Consider the following 17920-nt stretch of genomic DNA (forward strand, 5'->3'; position numbering starts at 1 on the left):
AAATGAATAAACTAGTAGACCTGATTATTGGCCCAATTTTAGGAAACTGAATCATGAAGCAGTTAAAGTCCATCTAGTAAGTGATGTAGCCAGATTTGAACTCTGTTTTAATGACTTTGGATCAAGATATATGTTATTTCTTTTATGCTGTAAACACATGGTATGTGCATATCAATGTTTTCTGCTCAAATTTGTTTTTTAAACACAAGTCTCTTTTCTTTTGTCTTAAATAGAGATGTGCTCTATGTCTATTCATCCCTGGTACTAGCTCTCTTCTCTATGCCTCCCTTTTCCTCCAGACCCTTTCTTCTACTGTGCCATGGACAAGGATTTTCAAGGTCTCTTGTTCTGTATATGAGACCTACTGTTTAGGCAGTAATTAAACCCAGTGGATTTGCTTTGCTTTAAGTTTAGAGAGACACAAATTATGAGCCTGGGCATTGCATCTCATTAACCCGGATTGCATTTTTGCCAGAGGAGGTAAAAAACTTGGCTGCTACTCCTAAGCCTCAGGCAAGCATGACATAATCAAAGGAATATCACATCAGACACTCCTGATGCTCTTCCAGTACTGCCTTTTAGGAATTATAACAACTAGGAAAGTCATGTCTGAAGAAGTAAATGCTTATTTATAAAGTTAAATATTGATTTTTCTCTCTCTTCATTTTGTCATATCTCTTTCCCTTGCACCTCTATTTCTTAGCCTTTAGAATAACCATCCATTGGAGCTCTCCTTTCATTAACGGCCTATAAAAATCATGTATCTGTAATTACTTCTGTGATCACTCAATTCACATTTTTCATTTTTTAGTGTGATGATTTTTATAGGTGTGTAATTGTGATGTCAAAGACTTGATAATGTGAAATTACTTGTTTTTATGTGATGCATGAAAATATATGAAAACATGATTTGCTTATAGTTGGCTGTTTTTGTTAATCTAAATGGCACCAGCTAGTGCCAATCAGAGAGGGGCCAGGGAAGCCAAGTGGGACTGAAATATCACCTTCATGAAGGATCAATTCAGATTACTTATACATAGTGTTATTTATACAGGCATTGTATTTGTAATATTGTATTAAGACACTAAGTTGTAGGTGTGCCTACTTTAACATATGACCGGATTTTATAGCCCTGATTAATATATGAAGAAGCCTAGAAAACAGAAGTGTCTTGCTTTTACATTCCAAGTCTCTCAGGGTCCTTTGGCTTAGCTCAGTAATTGCATTGATGGAGTAAATGGTTGTATACATCTCTGGTTGGTGAATCCCACTAGGTTTACTAAGGAATATGTAGCTTGTTTATGCCTGTGCTACCATGCTCATTAATTATAAACTTCCTGATATGTGATCTCGAACTCAAGTTAATGTTTTAGAAAATAACAAAATACTTCATGGGTATTAACGCTACTTAGATAGCTCTTCATTACAGTAACTTCCATAAACTACTTCCTTATTCTTTATCTTATCTGACCATTGCATGGCTGCTGTTTTCGAAGAGGTCTATTGATTTATTTAAAGGTATATCTCTTTAATCCTTGATTCTATTATCACAAAGTTTACAACAAAGAATCTGGTTTTCATAAACAAAGAAAGAAAGAAAGAAAAAAGGAAAGAAAAGAAAAAAAGAATTTCTACATCAATTAATAACCTAGAAAGAGGAAAACTTGGGTAGTCTTTTAAATATATCACATACTCTCATAAATTTTAATATTTAATTTTTGTTCTTACAGAAATAGAATTCTTCACCACCTGAAGATAATTTGACATGCCCTCATTTGGAAAGGTGGCCCCAATATTCCTCCTAAATGTCCTTGAATGCCCTTGTATAAAGAGAAGTTTTAATGGGTTATTTGACATTTCATTGTGGAGTAGAACTTCCAAAGTAAAAGAAATAGGATTCAAAAAATAAGAACTTAGTTTATAAGCTGTTAATGTACATAATCTATGGAAACATGAACCTCTGAATTAATTAAGCTCTGAGTGTTGATGAAAATGTAACTGCCTTAGATTGAATTTCTTAAGGGTATCCCTAGAGTTGAGTAAAATATGTTCTTTGTGTCAGTTGATTTGAAGCCAACATGAAACCATTGGGATTTTTTAAATTAAACATTTATCTTAATTAACAACCTTGAATTTTTTTTTAATTTAAAAATTCATTGTGTGGTGCTTCATAGCAGTAGATTTTCACGCAGATATAGATTTAGTTACTCTCTGTCCTTTTGATTTAATCTCCTTTTTATAGTGTGTATTTCTATGTTTTTGCTGTGTAGGAGACAGTTCCTTTGATGCCAGGTCGTGATCTTGATTGGGAGGAAGAAATGGCGAAAGCCCAATCACATGACTGTGTTCCTGTTCTTTCGGAACATCCTCTATATATTCTATACACATCTGGAACAACTGGGTTACCTAAGGTATTTACTCTCTTAGGGATAATTATCTATAGCAGAAGATTTCCTTTGCACTCTGAATATCTGATCACTGACTAAAAAATATCTTAGACTATGCTTTGATGATTAGACATAATTGCTTAGTATCTTAAATAAATTTTGTGCCTAACTCTAAATATACAAAAATATTCATTATATTTAATGTCAAATGTTTGTCCCTATTTCTTCCAAATTCTTCTCAAATGTCAGCACTACACAATCGATTAGTAATCTACTAAAATCAATATATATTTAGTGGAATATCAGTGGGTTTTGTAAAACTTTGTAAAATTTATTTTATGTATGTTTGTATGTATTTATTTTCTATTTTGGGGGCTGGAGGTCAAACCCAGAGGAAATATATATTTTAAATGAAATATTTTGTATTCTTTTATATTGAGGAATTTTATATTATGGAATTTGTTTTTGATCTAGTTCTTTGTTATAAATGTGATTTTGAGAATTGGTCTGGACAGTTTGAGCAAGAGGCAGTTTATCTGTAGTATCGAAGTATTTGATTTACAATATGGAAGATACTCTACATTTTAATGTCTGTTTACCTTGAAAGGTGCTTTCACAAAGCAAAGTGAAAAATATCAATGTGCATGAATGTGTCTGCTATCAGGAAAGACCACTGTTGCCTTGTATCTTCAAGTAGTACTGTTTCTTCATACAGCTTCACAAGGCTTCTGGCATCATCTTCCTGACACATCTCCTTATAGGTTTCAATATGCACCAAATCCTAGAATTTAGGGGGAAGGGACCTTGGCAATCACTCTCACCCTGAAGGATAGAGGTCTCTATTATCATTACATCCCTGTAGCTTCAGAGTTCTGAAAACATAATATCTTCATTATATTAAACTAGTCTAATCTCTTAGATTATATTTTTAAAAGAAAATTTAAGATATTCCACATAAAGCTTGCTTGTGAAAAGGAAAACATTTGGTAGAAGAATGTATTCTCTCCGAGGGTAAAGACCGTGTTTTATTACATTTTCTTCTACTATCATGTTTTATATGTAGTGAGTGCTCTATAATTTTTATCAAGTGCATATATATATGTATATATCTTATGCATATGAAGATAATTATCTTTATAGAATCAAAGTCTTGTGATATTCTTTACAACTCTAGTCCTTTGTAAATATTTCTCCATATTGCAGTTTTATTTGCTTCAGTAGCCCAAATGATTGAATCCAATATTTACCCTCTACTTTTTGCATTTTACTAATGTGATGGAGTCCATCTGAACATTTGGCTATAAAATAAAAGGGGGTTCAGAAAAGTTATAATCTAATATAAAAGTAATATAGAAGTATCAACATGAGAGAAAATTCCTGAACTTGAGAATTTAGTATAACTGATCAAACTTATAAAACACCAATAGACAAAACAAAAATGACAACACTATTGCTTGCTAAAAGTTTGAAGGAATCTTTCAAAAACACATAGAAAACAAACAAACAAACAAGCAAAATCTTTGTGCCAGCTCAAGACTTTAAATCACTCTGAGGTTCACTGTGACCAGGATTAGGATCTGTATAAGACGAACTTGTCAGTATACAAAGCTGAATCAGCCAGTGTAGAACAAATAAGATAAAAGTGGTATATAGAGCATTATGTTTGAAAAGTGTTGGTTCCCAATAAAGAATGATCCTAGCTACCCCAGGTTTTCTGAGACAAGTTTGTTTCTGGATTCCTTCAGTGACTAAACTGAAGGTCCTTCGATGTTTTTATCTCCCTCTGTCCTTTTCCTCCTAACATACCATCTTGAAGACAATTTATTTCCATAAATTGGAGGAGGCTTTAATTGATTGGAGATTTCTTTATTTATATTGAATTTGGCTTAATTCAATGTACATGGGTTAAGTCCTCTTTCTGTGTTAGAACAGGGAGACACTGAGTGAAAAACACAGTCCCTCTAATCTAGTAAGGTAGACATATGCAAGAACATAGGTCATGCAAGACAAACTGTGATTCAGTTGTTGAAAAGGCAGGAGACTGCACACACTGGAGGCAAGGAGATTATTTTTTCAGACCGTTGAGGAATTTACTTATGACAGTACACTTTAGGGAAGAATCAGATTTTGTTCAAGATTAAAAATGAGAGAGAGGAGAAGTTGAAGACATTGAAACTGAGAACATAGGAGGGTAATTTTGAGTATTTACTGAAGTAGAAACAGAGTAGCATGGTTGGGGTGGGGAAACCAGGAGTTTTTGAATGTATTGAGTATGATGTGTTTGGGAGACATTAATATGGAGATTCCTAGTCAGTATTGGAAGAGAAGAGTCTGAGGCCCTACATCTGGAGCTAAAGATAGATATTCATGGGTCATCAGTGTAGAGGGCTGGTATTTAATTCATGGAAGTGAGTGGGTTTTGCAAATTGGGTCTTGCAGAATGGCAGATAAGGTCATTATTTCTCAGTGTCCCTGAGATGTGCCTTTTTTCCCTGCCATGAACTTTAGAATTGCAATTGCTTTGAGATTATATCTTGCTAACAGACCTTTACATCATTTATTTTAATCTACCTTACACATATTGTTATAGTTCTTAGAACATATTTGATACTTTGATTATACAATGGCACTAACCTTAGAATTTGTCCCTGGAAGAGTCTCAGGATATCTTTAATAATCTCTTACTTCTCCAGTTTTCTCTTCAGACACCTCTTTCATTTATACTATTCTCATTTTTGTAGATATAATCAAGATTCTTAGTATCTGAAATGTTACTGTTGGGATCTCTAGAGTAGAAGTACAGGCTTGGTGAACACACCTGCAGTAATATGCATTTAGATATAAATTTCATGACATCATAGTTTCTCCTTCATCTTTGATCTTCATAAGAAATAATAATATCATGAGCCTGTTACAGTTTGGATCTGGAGTCTCCCCCAAAGGCTCATATGTCATGGACTTTTTCCCCAGCTGGTGGTGCTATAGAGGTAGTTTCAGAATCATCCCCAAACTGATAGTACTGTTGGGAGGGGGTGAAAACTTTAGGAGATGGCGCCTTGTTGAAAGAGGTGGGTCACTGGAGGTGTGCCTTTGAAGAGTGTATTTTGGCCCTGGACCCTTTCTTTCTTCTGTACTTCCCTGCTGCCAAGAGAGGAGCAGCTCTACTCTACCATGCCCTTTCTGCCATGATACTTTGCCTCACCACAGGATTAATTTCAGTGCAACTGAAATCCCTGAAACTGTGAGCCCCCGAGAAAACCCTTTACTACTTTAAGTTACCTTTCTTGGGTATTTTGTCAAAGTGATGAAAGGCTAACTAATTAACACAGATCCCATAAAAATATGCTGCTTAAAAATCCTTATTTCTCATAGGTATATATAAGGCCCACATAAGATAGTCTGTTCTTTGGTTGGAATTTGCATATATATTCAGTTCATATTTGCATCTCTGCATCTGCCAACCTTGGAGTTGTTAGGATTCTGTATGACAGGTTAATCTGTTAGCTGTAGCACATATTCCAGCAACCACAGCTGAGCTACTTTGCATGCATTTTGGATTTGTTGTGGACTTCTGTTTTCTTTGGTTTTGGTGCCTATATTCAATATCATTCAAAGCACTGCACAATAATAACAACAACAACAAAAATCCCTCATCTGGATGGCTGTTCTTTTGGAAGTGGGAGATTTAGTGATGGTCATACTTATCTTTTTCCAGCTTGATATCATGGAAGGACAGTGATAACAACAACAACAAAAAGGTCAGTGCCAAAGGAGAACATGGGAAAGCAACCAGAAGGATAGGATTCAAAAGGAAGCATGACAGGGAGGTGATAGATAAGGCCTTTGATTCTTCTGTGCATTTATATAACTTTTATTCCTGTTTGTTAGGGGACATATTCATATTCCCCACCCTGGGGGGAAAAGTGAGAGAGAATAAAATAAGAGCAGTGGATTTTTTTTTTTTTTAATCTGTGGTACAATTCTTGCAGTTAAAATGCTGAACTTGCTACATCTTTTCTCCTTATCTCATAGTTCTTCAGATCAATAAAAAATTATACAGCTGCTAAAGTATCTTCCAGAGAGATAGTTTCAGAATCATCCAAAAGCCTGCAGCAAGAGATTTTATATCTGATGAAATATCCCGAATGGAAACATTACATTTCCTCTTAGATGATTCACTGGGTTCTACTAGTTTCAAGGGTTTTTTTTTTTTTTTTTTTTTTTTTTTTAATTTTCTGAACAAAGAAAATATTTTTAAAAGAATTTTATCATTCACACTTGTGTTTATTCACTCTCATATTCATTCATTCTATCAGTCAGCAAATGTACTAAATGACTGTTGTGTGCCAGATAGTGCTAAAGGTGCAAAGGTGTTATCCTAACAACACTGAGTTGGGGAAGAGGCACAGCACTGGGTGCTGGCCTGCTTTGATGAGATGTGCTGGCCCTGGATCTGTGGCACAGGGCAGAGAGCCCTGCAGCACAATTGGATGGGGGAACAGCTTCCCAAGAGAGGTTGTGTTTTGCAGTGTCTTTGCATTCTTGTGTGAAAAAAATGGGAACTGATGAGGTTCAGAGAAGAAGCAGGGACTCATTCTAGAAAGGGGATGCTATGAATAATGCCATTATCAAAATAAGATTATTGATGTGCTGAAATTTTTAAGTACATCAGAGCCATTTCTTTATTTTTTTCTTGATTCTCTAATGCCAACCATCATTTGGTAATGGATTTCTTTTTATAAGTACAATAATGTACTTCACATTTCCTGTTTTTTTCCTTGACTTGTGAGGGTGAGTTGAAAAACATGCACACACATACACACACTCCAACACACACACATATTCATATATACACATATAAAACAGGTATACATAAGCATAAACATATACATATACATGAATACATGCATGTGTATTTGCATATGCAAATAAATATCTATGTATGCTAATGTATATTTTTATAGAAGTCTTTATTATAGAATAAATAATAGAGGGGTTGAACTTGGAAAGTATGAAGTTTTGTCATGTACTGTAAACTTTTTTTGCTACACTATTTTGAGATTTGCCTTCCATATTTTTATAGATCCATTTACATACACACACATGCACACACACACACACACTTTTAGAATGAAGCTCTAAAGCTCATAATCTAACCATGCTTCTCAGTTTTCCTACCTCTTCCCATTTAATGTCTCTTTTTCCAATTGTGTTTTTCAAGTTTCTGCAACTCAAACTACACACCTCACTTCATATTGATGTGTTCTCTGTCTTATTTAATGGTCCCATTTATGATATTTTGTGGCTTTTCTTTTCTTCAAAAGCAGCTCAGTAAGCTGGAATTCTTAAAGTACTATTTGTGATTACTCTCTGGTCCCATGATTTAGTGACTAATAATCACCCTTTATTTTGACTTGTGGAAATGAAAATCTTTAAATATCATAAACATTCTAAGTACAAAAAAAAATCTGCACATTGTCTTTTTTTCCCATTTCTGAGACAGAATTCATTTTCATGTCTTTATTTAAAGCTCAGAGTGTGATTCCCACCTGGATGTTTTTTAAATTCTCCAGAAGATTTTAAGGATTATTGTTGATCCTATAAAAACCTCCTGAAGAGTATATTGGCAGAGTATAGGGCTTTTCTGAGAATATATCAGATCACATAATGCTTTAATTTACAAGGTAGAGTGTAAGCACATAGAGAAAGCAGTGACAGATTGAAAAGACTCAAAATGTAGCAAGCTTGTGATTGGGGGCAAGCACTAGTGTTGAATAAATATTCTTACCTCATGCATGGTATTTCAGATATATTTTAAAACTGCTGAGTGTAATTTTACTTACCTAGAATATAATGATTTGGTTTTTTGAGCACAACTTACATGTTTTCAGAAGCTGAACAGGGTTTCTCCTTTGCATTGTGATTATCATTACCTGGAACACATGATCACAAGCAAGAAACAGAAATGTTTTTTCATCTTATTCATAAATTAATGTATATAACAAAGAATTTCCTTTTAAATATAACCTTTCATATTTTTTACTTTCAAACCTCTCATAAACTGTCTACATGGAGAATATAAAATGGCATAGTTCTTTTCTTCTATACCATATAAATAATCAGAAATCTGTATCATCTGAACATTTTGGGAAGCTAGACCAAATTACAGATCTAAAGTTTAAATTATTGAATGGCAAAATGATGCCTGACTAAAATATTTATATTCATTTTTCTTTTTAAAAAAGTGAGTATTAAAGATCAATGAAGGACTGGAGTTATGGCTCAGTGGTAAAATATTTGCCTAGCCTGTGTGAGACATTGGGTTTGATTTTCAGCACTGCATATAAATAAAAAAATAAAATAAAGGTCCATCAACAACTTTAAAATATTTTTAAAAAATCAATAAAAATAGAAGTTATGGTTTTTATCTCTCAGCTTCATTTTATTGTTTTAAAGGGGATCTTTGACAGTGGCTTCTAATTATTTTGGCACTTTTTCTTTTTGAGTGGCACTAGAACAGGATAAAATAAAAAGCAATAATTTCTAGAAGAAACAATATTATCTAAAATATATTAGATTTTAGACTGGGTATGTAACTCAATGGCAGAGTGCATATTTAGCATGTGCAAGGACCTGGGTTTGATCCCCAGCACTTAAAAAAAAAGAAGATTTAAAATTTTAGCCTTTACAATTTTAAATGCTTTTTCATACATGATCGCATTAAGTCTCACTTTTTTTGTTTGTTTGTTGTTTTTTGGTTTTTGTTTTTGGTCAGCTGGGTTTAAATAACCACATATTTATAAAGCAACATTCCTGAACATCATTCGAAAAAGTACCTATTTGAGAGATAATAGAAATTTGTTAATCCTTTAAATTTATCATCTGGGTTTTGGAAGTGGTTACTATTCTTTTGCGTATATCTATCTAGTCTTTTATTCCTTTTCAAAATTTCCAGATTATGCATCTGAAATTTTACTCCATTATAATAATTGTTAAATTGTTGATAAAAATGAGCTTCAAATGTAGGTAGGTTGGAGAGAAAAATCTAAAATGCATCAAGTGAAATCATTATTGACATTAAATATTTCTTTCTACTGTAACATATAGACAACATGTGGTCTACAAAAAAGGTGTACTTTTTCTCCTTTGCAAAATTAGTAAAAGTTTTTAGAAAAGGTTATTTGCAAATTGATTAATGTCAAATTCATCAGGTTATTGAGCCATAGGAAAAGAGACCTTATTAAAATAAACTAATTAGCAAAGTGTGTGGAAGATAGGATAGAGTATATGGGGAAACAACTGCTCAGTTGTCATGGCAGAGTGCATGTGTGAAGTTTGCTGGCAGGGGGTCCAATATTTCTCATATTCTCAAGATAACCAAGAGATCCAGCTGCCTGCTAACCATGTCATACAACCAAGAAAATAGCTCTCAAATGTCACCAAAGCTGCACCTGGTATTTGCCAAGAAACCAGGTGTTGTTACTAGTAGATAAAATATGTTCCACAGCATGATACCTATGTTTTATTAGTGGTACCTGAGGAGAGCAGTGATTTTAGTAACTAATGGAATGTCAATTTATTTTACATTCCCCTGGTTCATGTATATGGGTTAAAACTGCAGAGTTATGCCAAAAAAGTATAATTAACAGCACATTTATTAATTAAGGCCATGCTTGCTCTTTTATGTAAAATAACTTTTTTTTTGCATACAGCAGTTGTAATTACTAAAAGATGCTTCAAAATGTATTTGAGTATAATATAACTTGTACTTGTTAGCAGGCATTCACTTCCTTATTCTAGATATAAACATGGTTATATCTTGTTGGACTGATGATTAATGTTTATAATGAAGCAATAAATAAAATTAATTATTAAATTTACCATCAGTTCTTATTTATGATGACCCTTATGCCCAGTGTTCAAATATTAGTCTTCTATTGAAGTTGAATATGTTCAGTATTGAGGAAAGCTACTGGGAAAAAACTTTATATAAAAGTTGATTTGTGAAAATGGTACTATAGTGATGTATTGATCCTTAGTTTTGTCCCAAATGCAGTATAAAAAAGCAAATCTGTTAGCTTCAGGTCCAACTTATCAGGTTTCATCCCTCAGGGTTCCAGAATCCATCATTTAAGAATTGTTCAACTCTGAGATGATGCTTGTAGGATTCCCATTTAGCATTGTAATCAGGCTCCAGTTAGAATATGACTTTGTTTCCTATAAGCCATCCAGTATTATTTAATTATCTTGAGGAATAGATACCTTTATGTTAGTCTGTATTTTAGGCATGTAACTACATTTGAACTTTTCATGCACTTAATTTTGTTATTTTCCATTTTTATTCTGGAAATGCATTTGAAAATGTAATGTTGATAATGTGTAACAAAATTGAAAATATTTTATGTATGTGATTTTGTGAAATCATAAGTCTTCTTTAGAAGAGCAATAATGTCATGCAAGATGGATTCCACGAATGGAACTGATAAGGACAAATTGTTCTGGGTTTTCTATTGAAGAAGCCACAGAAATAGCGATTCAAACATAGTTATATAAATTTGAAGTAATTTGTACTCTACAGAATATCAAATACTTTAAATCTGGAATTTTTAAAGTAAAGAGCATGAAGATAGAGCAATTTTTAACGTATCCTCCACTGAATTTAACTTTGCTTTTCTCTCCTTTAGGGTGTGGTGAGACCCACTGGAGGATATGCAGTAATGCTAAACTGGACAATGTCTTCAATATATGGCCTTAAACCTGGAGAGGTAATCATGGTTTTAAGTATGCACTATGTGACATTTCTGATTAAGCCATGTACATTTTTATCATCTTCTTATTTTTTAGGTGTGGTGGGCAGCTTCCGACTTAGGCTGGGTTGTTGGACATTCCTATATCTGTTACGGACCTCTCCTACATGGGAACACAACAGTTTTATATGAGGTAATACAATCAATATTATACCACATATAGGTGGTACATATTTTAATGAAATTTTTGAGAAGTAGTCCCGAGTAGGAACAGTAAAATGTGTATAGAGACAGGAAACATTTTTATATCTTCTTCTAGTTAAAAATATGATTTCAAAAGAGAAGGCAATTTGTAGGAAATAATAGCCAGCTATTTCAATTGCCATGAAGAACAGTCAGTATAAATTAAACTCTGGAGAATGTACAAGAACAAACTTAATGTCTATCCTTAATAGATTTTTAGAGTATTATCAAGTTGATACTTTTTGTGCACTTAATTTTAGAGTCCTAGAAAAGAAAATAGTTACCATTTAACAAGCAATATAGATTCACCTTTTTTTTTTTAAAGAATGAGTAGATTTCCAAACGTATTTTTTCTCAGTTATAGGTAAATTATTTTGATGGTTTCTGATCATAACACTCTGTAAGCAAGAGAAGTATACTGACCTGATTCAGAGCTAAACAAATAACTGCTTGAAGAGTGGATACACATGTTAATTTCAACCTGGAATAAGGTTTCTGTCTGTATAACTAGGAAGTCCTCTGTCTGTACTTATTCTCTTTACTTTCAGTGACATATGAAAATTTAGACAACATACTTATAAGATTTGTAAGTGATCAGAATCTTGGAGGGATTAAATATGTGGTGATTTGCTAAGTTATCATTCAAATGATCCTAGATTATTTTGGACAAAACAGGATAGAAAAATACAGAAGTCTTTATGATTTCATATTTAAATTTGAAAATTACACAGAAATAAAATAGGACAAACTTGGGTTGGTTGTACTTTTTATCATTAAATCCTGGGGGTTATAATTGTCCATGGTACAAACATAAATTGTTGGTGGGATTGTTTTAAGAAATAGTTACCATATACAATGATATAATCTTTATTTTTCTGCATTTGAAAATTTGTGTTCAGTTTAATGAAGAGGATAAAAACAAAAATGAAACAAAACAAAAAGCAGCTTGCTAGAAATCATGTGAAAGAAAAGGACTAGGGTAAAAATCGTAAAGAGATGAACTAGGAATGGTTAGTGTGAAAAACAAGGTTTCTAAGGTGCATATATCAAAAGCGTCTTTTGATACTTAAAGAACTGATGCATATAAAATAAGTACCCTTATAATGCAGAGTTATAGAAAGTTATGTTTGGGGAATAATCAGAGACAAATTTAAATATATAATTGCATTGCAGTAGAAAGGATAGCTTCTCCACTGCGAGACTCTCTCTCACATAAAGTGGTCTCTCAATATCTAACTAGGAATGTGGAGAAGAGAATTTTGCGTGTGGGATATGTAGAGAAGTACCAGATGATGTCAAGTTTCTTTACGATATAACACTCTGCAACTCAATGAATCTCAAAAAAAAAACATGAGAGACTATTCTTTATATGAAATGCTTCTAGTGCCTTCACCATTGAAAGGTCATTTGTGTTCCATCAATTTTAGCTGTTTTAGTTTTCAAGTTTTTGTCTTTGAATGCTAAGAAATATTCAGGCAGACTTTAATACCAGAATTAAACCATTGCACACTACTCCACAGCTCTTGAACTGTGTTTTTGTATCTGGCAGATTCGATATGCATTCGGGTGTTTGTAATTAATTACAGAATGATATAAAGCTTGACACATCTGTTCCATATTGAGGTCCTTGCAAGAGAATAAATGTTTTTATTTAGCAAGCAAGCAAAATAAATCTCAATACTGAATGCTTACATTAAAATGTGACATTACTCATATAAATGTGACAAAGCAGAATTCACCTTTATAAGTATTTATATTTATCACTATTATGCTGACTTCAGAATTGAGATACATATAATTCTTCTGCTATTTACCATTGGCTTTCTATTGTTTCTCCAGTTTGTTTAAAATGTGATGCTAAAACCAGCAAGGGAGTTTGGTTGTTTGTCTTTATCTTGGAGTGCTATGCTCAAGAACAGTGTTGAGTTTCTATGAATATTTGCTGTGTGAATGACTGAATAAAGTAAGCAACATTTTTGGGGGGGTACCAGGGATTGAACTCAGGGGCACATGACCACTGAACCACATCCCCAGTCCTATTTTGTATTTTTATTTAGAGACAGGGTCTCACTGAGTTGCTTAGTGTCTCACTTTTGCTGAGGCTGGCTTTGAACTCATGATTCTCTTGCTTCAGCCTCCTGAACCTCTGGGATTCTAGGTGTGTGCCACTGTGCCTGGCTGTAGTAAGCTACATTTTTAAGGCCTTTTCTGCACTCTCCTTTATCCCCCCAACTTGTAAATGTCCTCTGTTCTCTCTGATCACACAACAAAGCCTTTTAGACTTTGATCCACTTCTAACTTTTCCATTTTTATTCTTCTCCACTAAACTTGAGAAATGACCCTACCCACATGGTCTGAACTTCACATTCTTCCACTCACTTTTCTTTTCACTCTTGTCTGGTTTCTGTCCACATCATTTCATAGAAGCTGCTGTAGCAGAGGTCAAAGTCAAAGGGCCTTCTTCAGTATCATGTTATCTTTTTTCTTAGTGGCATTCAGCACTGCTGACTGTTACTTTTAGGAAATTCTCTCGTCTCTCTTGAGTCTAATGCCCCTTTGCTGTTGTTCGAGTGGTATCCTTGACCTGGTGTGACTTTTCCTCTCTCTTTCCTTACCTGGATAATTTCTACTATCCTTGAAGGCTCTGATTTAATGTCATCATCTTTCGAAAGTTTTCTCTCACAGTCTTAGGCTGTGTTCAGTGCTTTTTCTGTGGTTCCATTATCCTCTAAGTGTACATCTGTTGCTGAGCTGGCCACACTGGGTTATCTGTTCACATCCAGAAAGAGTAATAGCATCAAAATCCAGTTTCCCAGTACAGTGTACTGCACAAAGTGGCAGTCAATGAATACTTGTAGAACCAAAATAAACTCTCCTCCCCATTCTCTTCCTTCTCTGACAGATTGATAGCATTTTCCTCTCTTGATTTCTTCTCCTCTTTCAGTCCTAAACATTGGGGTTTAGTTGGGTCATATTCTTAATGCTATTTTCTCATTCTGTTTATATTTCTTGGATAATCTTCATGCGGGTAGATTACACTGTTACTAATTAAACCAAGGCTCCCAAATCCTATTTCTATATCTGACCTTCTCTGGTCTCTTGATGGTCCATGGATACCTTATGCTCAAGATGACATGAATTGTTGCTGTCAGTTCCACTTTTTCCAGACAAATGTGCTTACTTCCATGTAGTCTCTAGTTCTGTTGATGTTACCTCCATCCACACAGTCATCATCCAAGATACGAATCTACAAGTGATTTTGACGTCATTGTCTTTACACCTTCCACTCAGTTGGTCATTATGTCCTTTGAATCTACTGTTTTAGTAACTATCAAACTGTCCCCTCTTTTCTTTCTCCCCTGCCGTATATTCAAGGTTGATATTCATGTCATGCTGACTGATGTTCATTCCGTGTTTGAGTTTCTTTTCTTTTCTTTTTTCTTTTTTTTTTTTTTTTTTGCGGTGCTGGGGATTGAACCCAGGGCCTTGTGCTTGCAAGGCAAGCACTCTACCAACTGAGCTATCTCCCCAGCCCCCGTGTTTGAGTTTCTAATTTGATATGTGCCTGAGTAATCCAGTTATGTATTTCAGAGTATTATTAGATAGACTAGAGGACTTTCTGACATACATCCAGTGTCATTCATTTCTAGGCCCTCCCTATACTTCTGCTCTCTGACCTCTCCTCACTTCCACATTCCTGTATCAAAAATTGATAGAAAAACAGAAATAAAATCAGCAAAGATATAGAAAAGCAAAAATTGTCAACCAAAAAATCTAACTGATATTTATAGAACACTCTTTCCAACAACAGCAAAATATACTTTTAAGTGCCCTTGGAACACATACTAAGATAGATAAAGTCCTAGGAGACAGACACACAGCATAACTTCAATCATTTTAAAATAATCAAAATCACCTAGAGTCAGGTTTTGTTTTACTCTGATGGATACAATCTAGAAATCAATACCAGAGATGTAAAAGGAAAATCTCCAAATGATGGAAAACTAATCAGCACACTTTTAAATCTTCAATAGGATAAAGAAATACTCTGAAGGAAGGAATTTATTTTGTGTGTATGCTTATGTGTATGCATATATAGACACATTTATTTAGATCTGAATAATAAAGTACATCATATCAAAATATGTGGGAAACATTTAAAGCACTGTGGGGAGGAAGTTTTTTGTATCAAATGGATACATTAGAAAAGAGGAGAAATCTCAAATCAAGAATCTAAGTGCCCATCTCAAGAACATAGAAAAAGAAGAACAAAATAAACCCCAAACAAGCAGAAAGAAGGAAATAAAGATAAGAGCAGAAATCGAAGAAATTGAAAACAGAAAAGCAATAGAGGAAGTCAATGAACCACAGAGATGGTTCTGTGAAATAGAAGTGACAAACCTCTACAAGTGTTACAAAGAAAAAGAGGAGACACAAATTACCAATACCACAAATGAAGCAGGATATATCACTAATGACCCTTTAGACATAAAATGAATAATAAATTCTCTGACCAACTTAACAGACATAAAGTTGATGACTTAGATGAAATGAACCATTTCCTCTAAAAACACAAACTACTACAACTTGCTGAATATGAAATAGGACACTTGAATAACATTATTATTAAAAAAATCAAATTTGTAATTTAAAAGATTCCTAGCAAGAAATCTCTTGGCACAGATGGCGTTACTAGAAAACCCTACTAAATGTTTAAAGGAGCATTAACACCAATTCTGCATTAGGTCCTTCAGAAAAAAGAAAAAGAGGGAGGATCATATTGCCCTAATAACAAAATCAGACAAAGAGAAAAACAGCAGACTATTTCTGATCAATATCTCTCATGAATATATACACAAAAAGATTAGTAAACAGAACTGATCATTATATAAAAAGAATTGTACACCATGACCAAGTAGAATTTATCCCAAGATGCAAGGCTGGTTCAATATTGGAAAATCAACCAAATATGATGTAACCTATTAATTTAACATATTAACAGTCTAAAGAAGAAAAATCATTTTATCATATTGATTGATACAGAAAATTTATATAATAATCCAACATCCTCTCATAATTTAGAACTCTTAGAAAACTGGGAATAAGAAGGAATTTCCTCAACCTGACAAAGAACATCTACAAAAATGCCAAGTGCTAACATCACACTTAATAAGATTGAAAGCTTTCCCTAATATTTGGGAACATGGCAAAGATCTTCACTTTTACCATTTTATTTGACAGGGTTGAAAAAATTCTAGCCAGTTGAATATGGCAGTATAAGGAAAGGAGAGGTGTACAAGTCAGAAAGAAAAAAATTGTCTCTATTTGCATATGGCCTGATTATCTATGGAGGAATTTGAAGACTATACAGGAAAAAAATCCCACAACTGTTAAGTTCAGCCCCACCTGAAGATACTAAACATACAACTATCCATTGTATTGCTATGTACTAGCAACATACACATTTGACTGAGAAAGGCAGTATGAGGGATCCCTGTGGAGATGCAGCTGTTTTGTATGTTGATGTGTCAATATCCTGAATGTGATAGAGTACGACTACAGTTTTTGTGAGACATTTCTACTGGGGAAAATTGGGTAAAGTGCACATGGTGTATTTCTGTATTATTTCTTACAACTGCATGTGAATCTACAAATTATATAAATGCTTTAAGAAATAAAAATGGACCAGGCACTGTGGTGCAAGCCTATAATCCCAGCAGTGTGGGAAGCTGAGGCAGGAGAATTGCAAGTTCAAAGCCAGCCTTAGGAACGGTGAGGCACTAAGCAACTCAGAGAGATGCTGTCTCTAAAAAATACAAAATAGGGCTGGGGGGCTGGAGATGTGGCTCCATGGTTGAGTGCCCCTGAGTTCAATTCCCAGGACCCACCCTCCCCCAAGAAAAAAAGAAAAAAAAAAAAAAGAAAAATTGAATGCTTTTCAAAGAACTCCTGTCTCTTAATAAACATAATTCAGTCTGATTTGCATAATACAAATGATCCGTAGTCACCTGTCCCCACCTACAGTCATAGTCTTCTCTGGTTCCTGACCTCCATCTCTCTTCTCTCAGAAGTCCTGTCATTCTGGCACTTACATGAACAAAATTCTGCTCGTGGTTAAGTAGTTCCCTCTGTTAAAATTTCTATTCTGATCATATAGCAAAGTGATTCTTCTATCAAAGGACTAAATATAAAATATTATAGCCTAAATATTAAAGCTTATATAGTCTTCTGTCTGATATTTTTGTTTTTGCTTTCTTCTGGGTGATGGTAGTGTTCTTCATACTTCCATTAACCCACTTAGATTCCTTCAGTTTTGCAGATACACTGTTGGTGTCTGTAAACTCTTTGTGGGAAAGGGGTGTTTGTTATTTATCTGGCAGGGTGCTTCCAGGAGGTAGGTAAAATTTACTGAGTGAATGAACTATTTTAAGATGATTTATTAACAATTTAAGCATGGAGAATCCATTGAGAAAAAATCCCTGATTGATTGATTAAAGCAAAACTAAACTAAACTAATAAAGAATTCTGACTTGTTGCCAAGCC

The 17920-nt window shown here is 34.0% G+C and overlaps 1 protein-coding gene across 5 annotated transcripts in view; it reads left to right on the forward strand.

Moving 5' to 3' along the window:
• Positions 1–17920, forward strand: part of Acss3 (acyl-CoA synthetase short chain family member 3) — a 175847-nt gene that overhangs the window by 59808 nt on the left and 98119 nt on the right. For all 5 annotated transcript variants that reach the window (XR_007108471.1, XM_047551056.1, XM_047551057.1 and 2 more), the window contains 3 exons: positions 2271–2411; positions 11072–11152; positions 11232–11327. Coding sequence is in view for 4 of the 5 variants with exons in the window: in XM_047551056.1 (XP_047407012.1) it covers positions 2271–2411; positions 11072–11152; positions 11232–11327 (318 nt within the window). In the remaining variant the exon portion in view is untranslated. The remainder of the gene's footprint in view (positions 1–2270; positions 2412–11071; positions 11153–11231; positions 11328–17920) is intronic.

This window comes from Sciurus carolinensis, chromosome 4 (assembly GCF_902686445.1).
Source record: "Sciurus carolinensis chromosome 4, mSciCar1.2, whole genome shotgun sequence".
In the NCBI taxonomy this organism is placed as follows: Eukaryota; Metazoa; Chordata; class Mammalia; order Rodentia; family Sciuridae; genus Sciurus; species Sciurus carolinensis.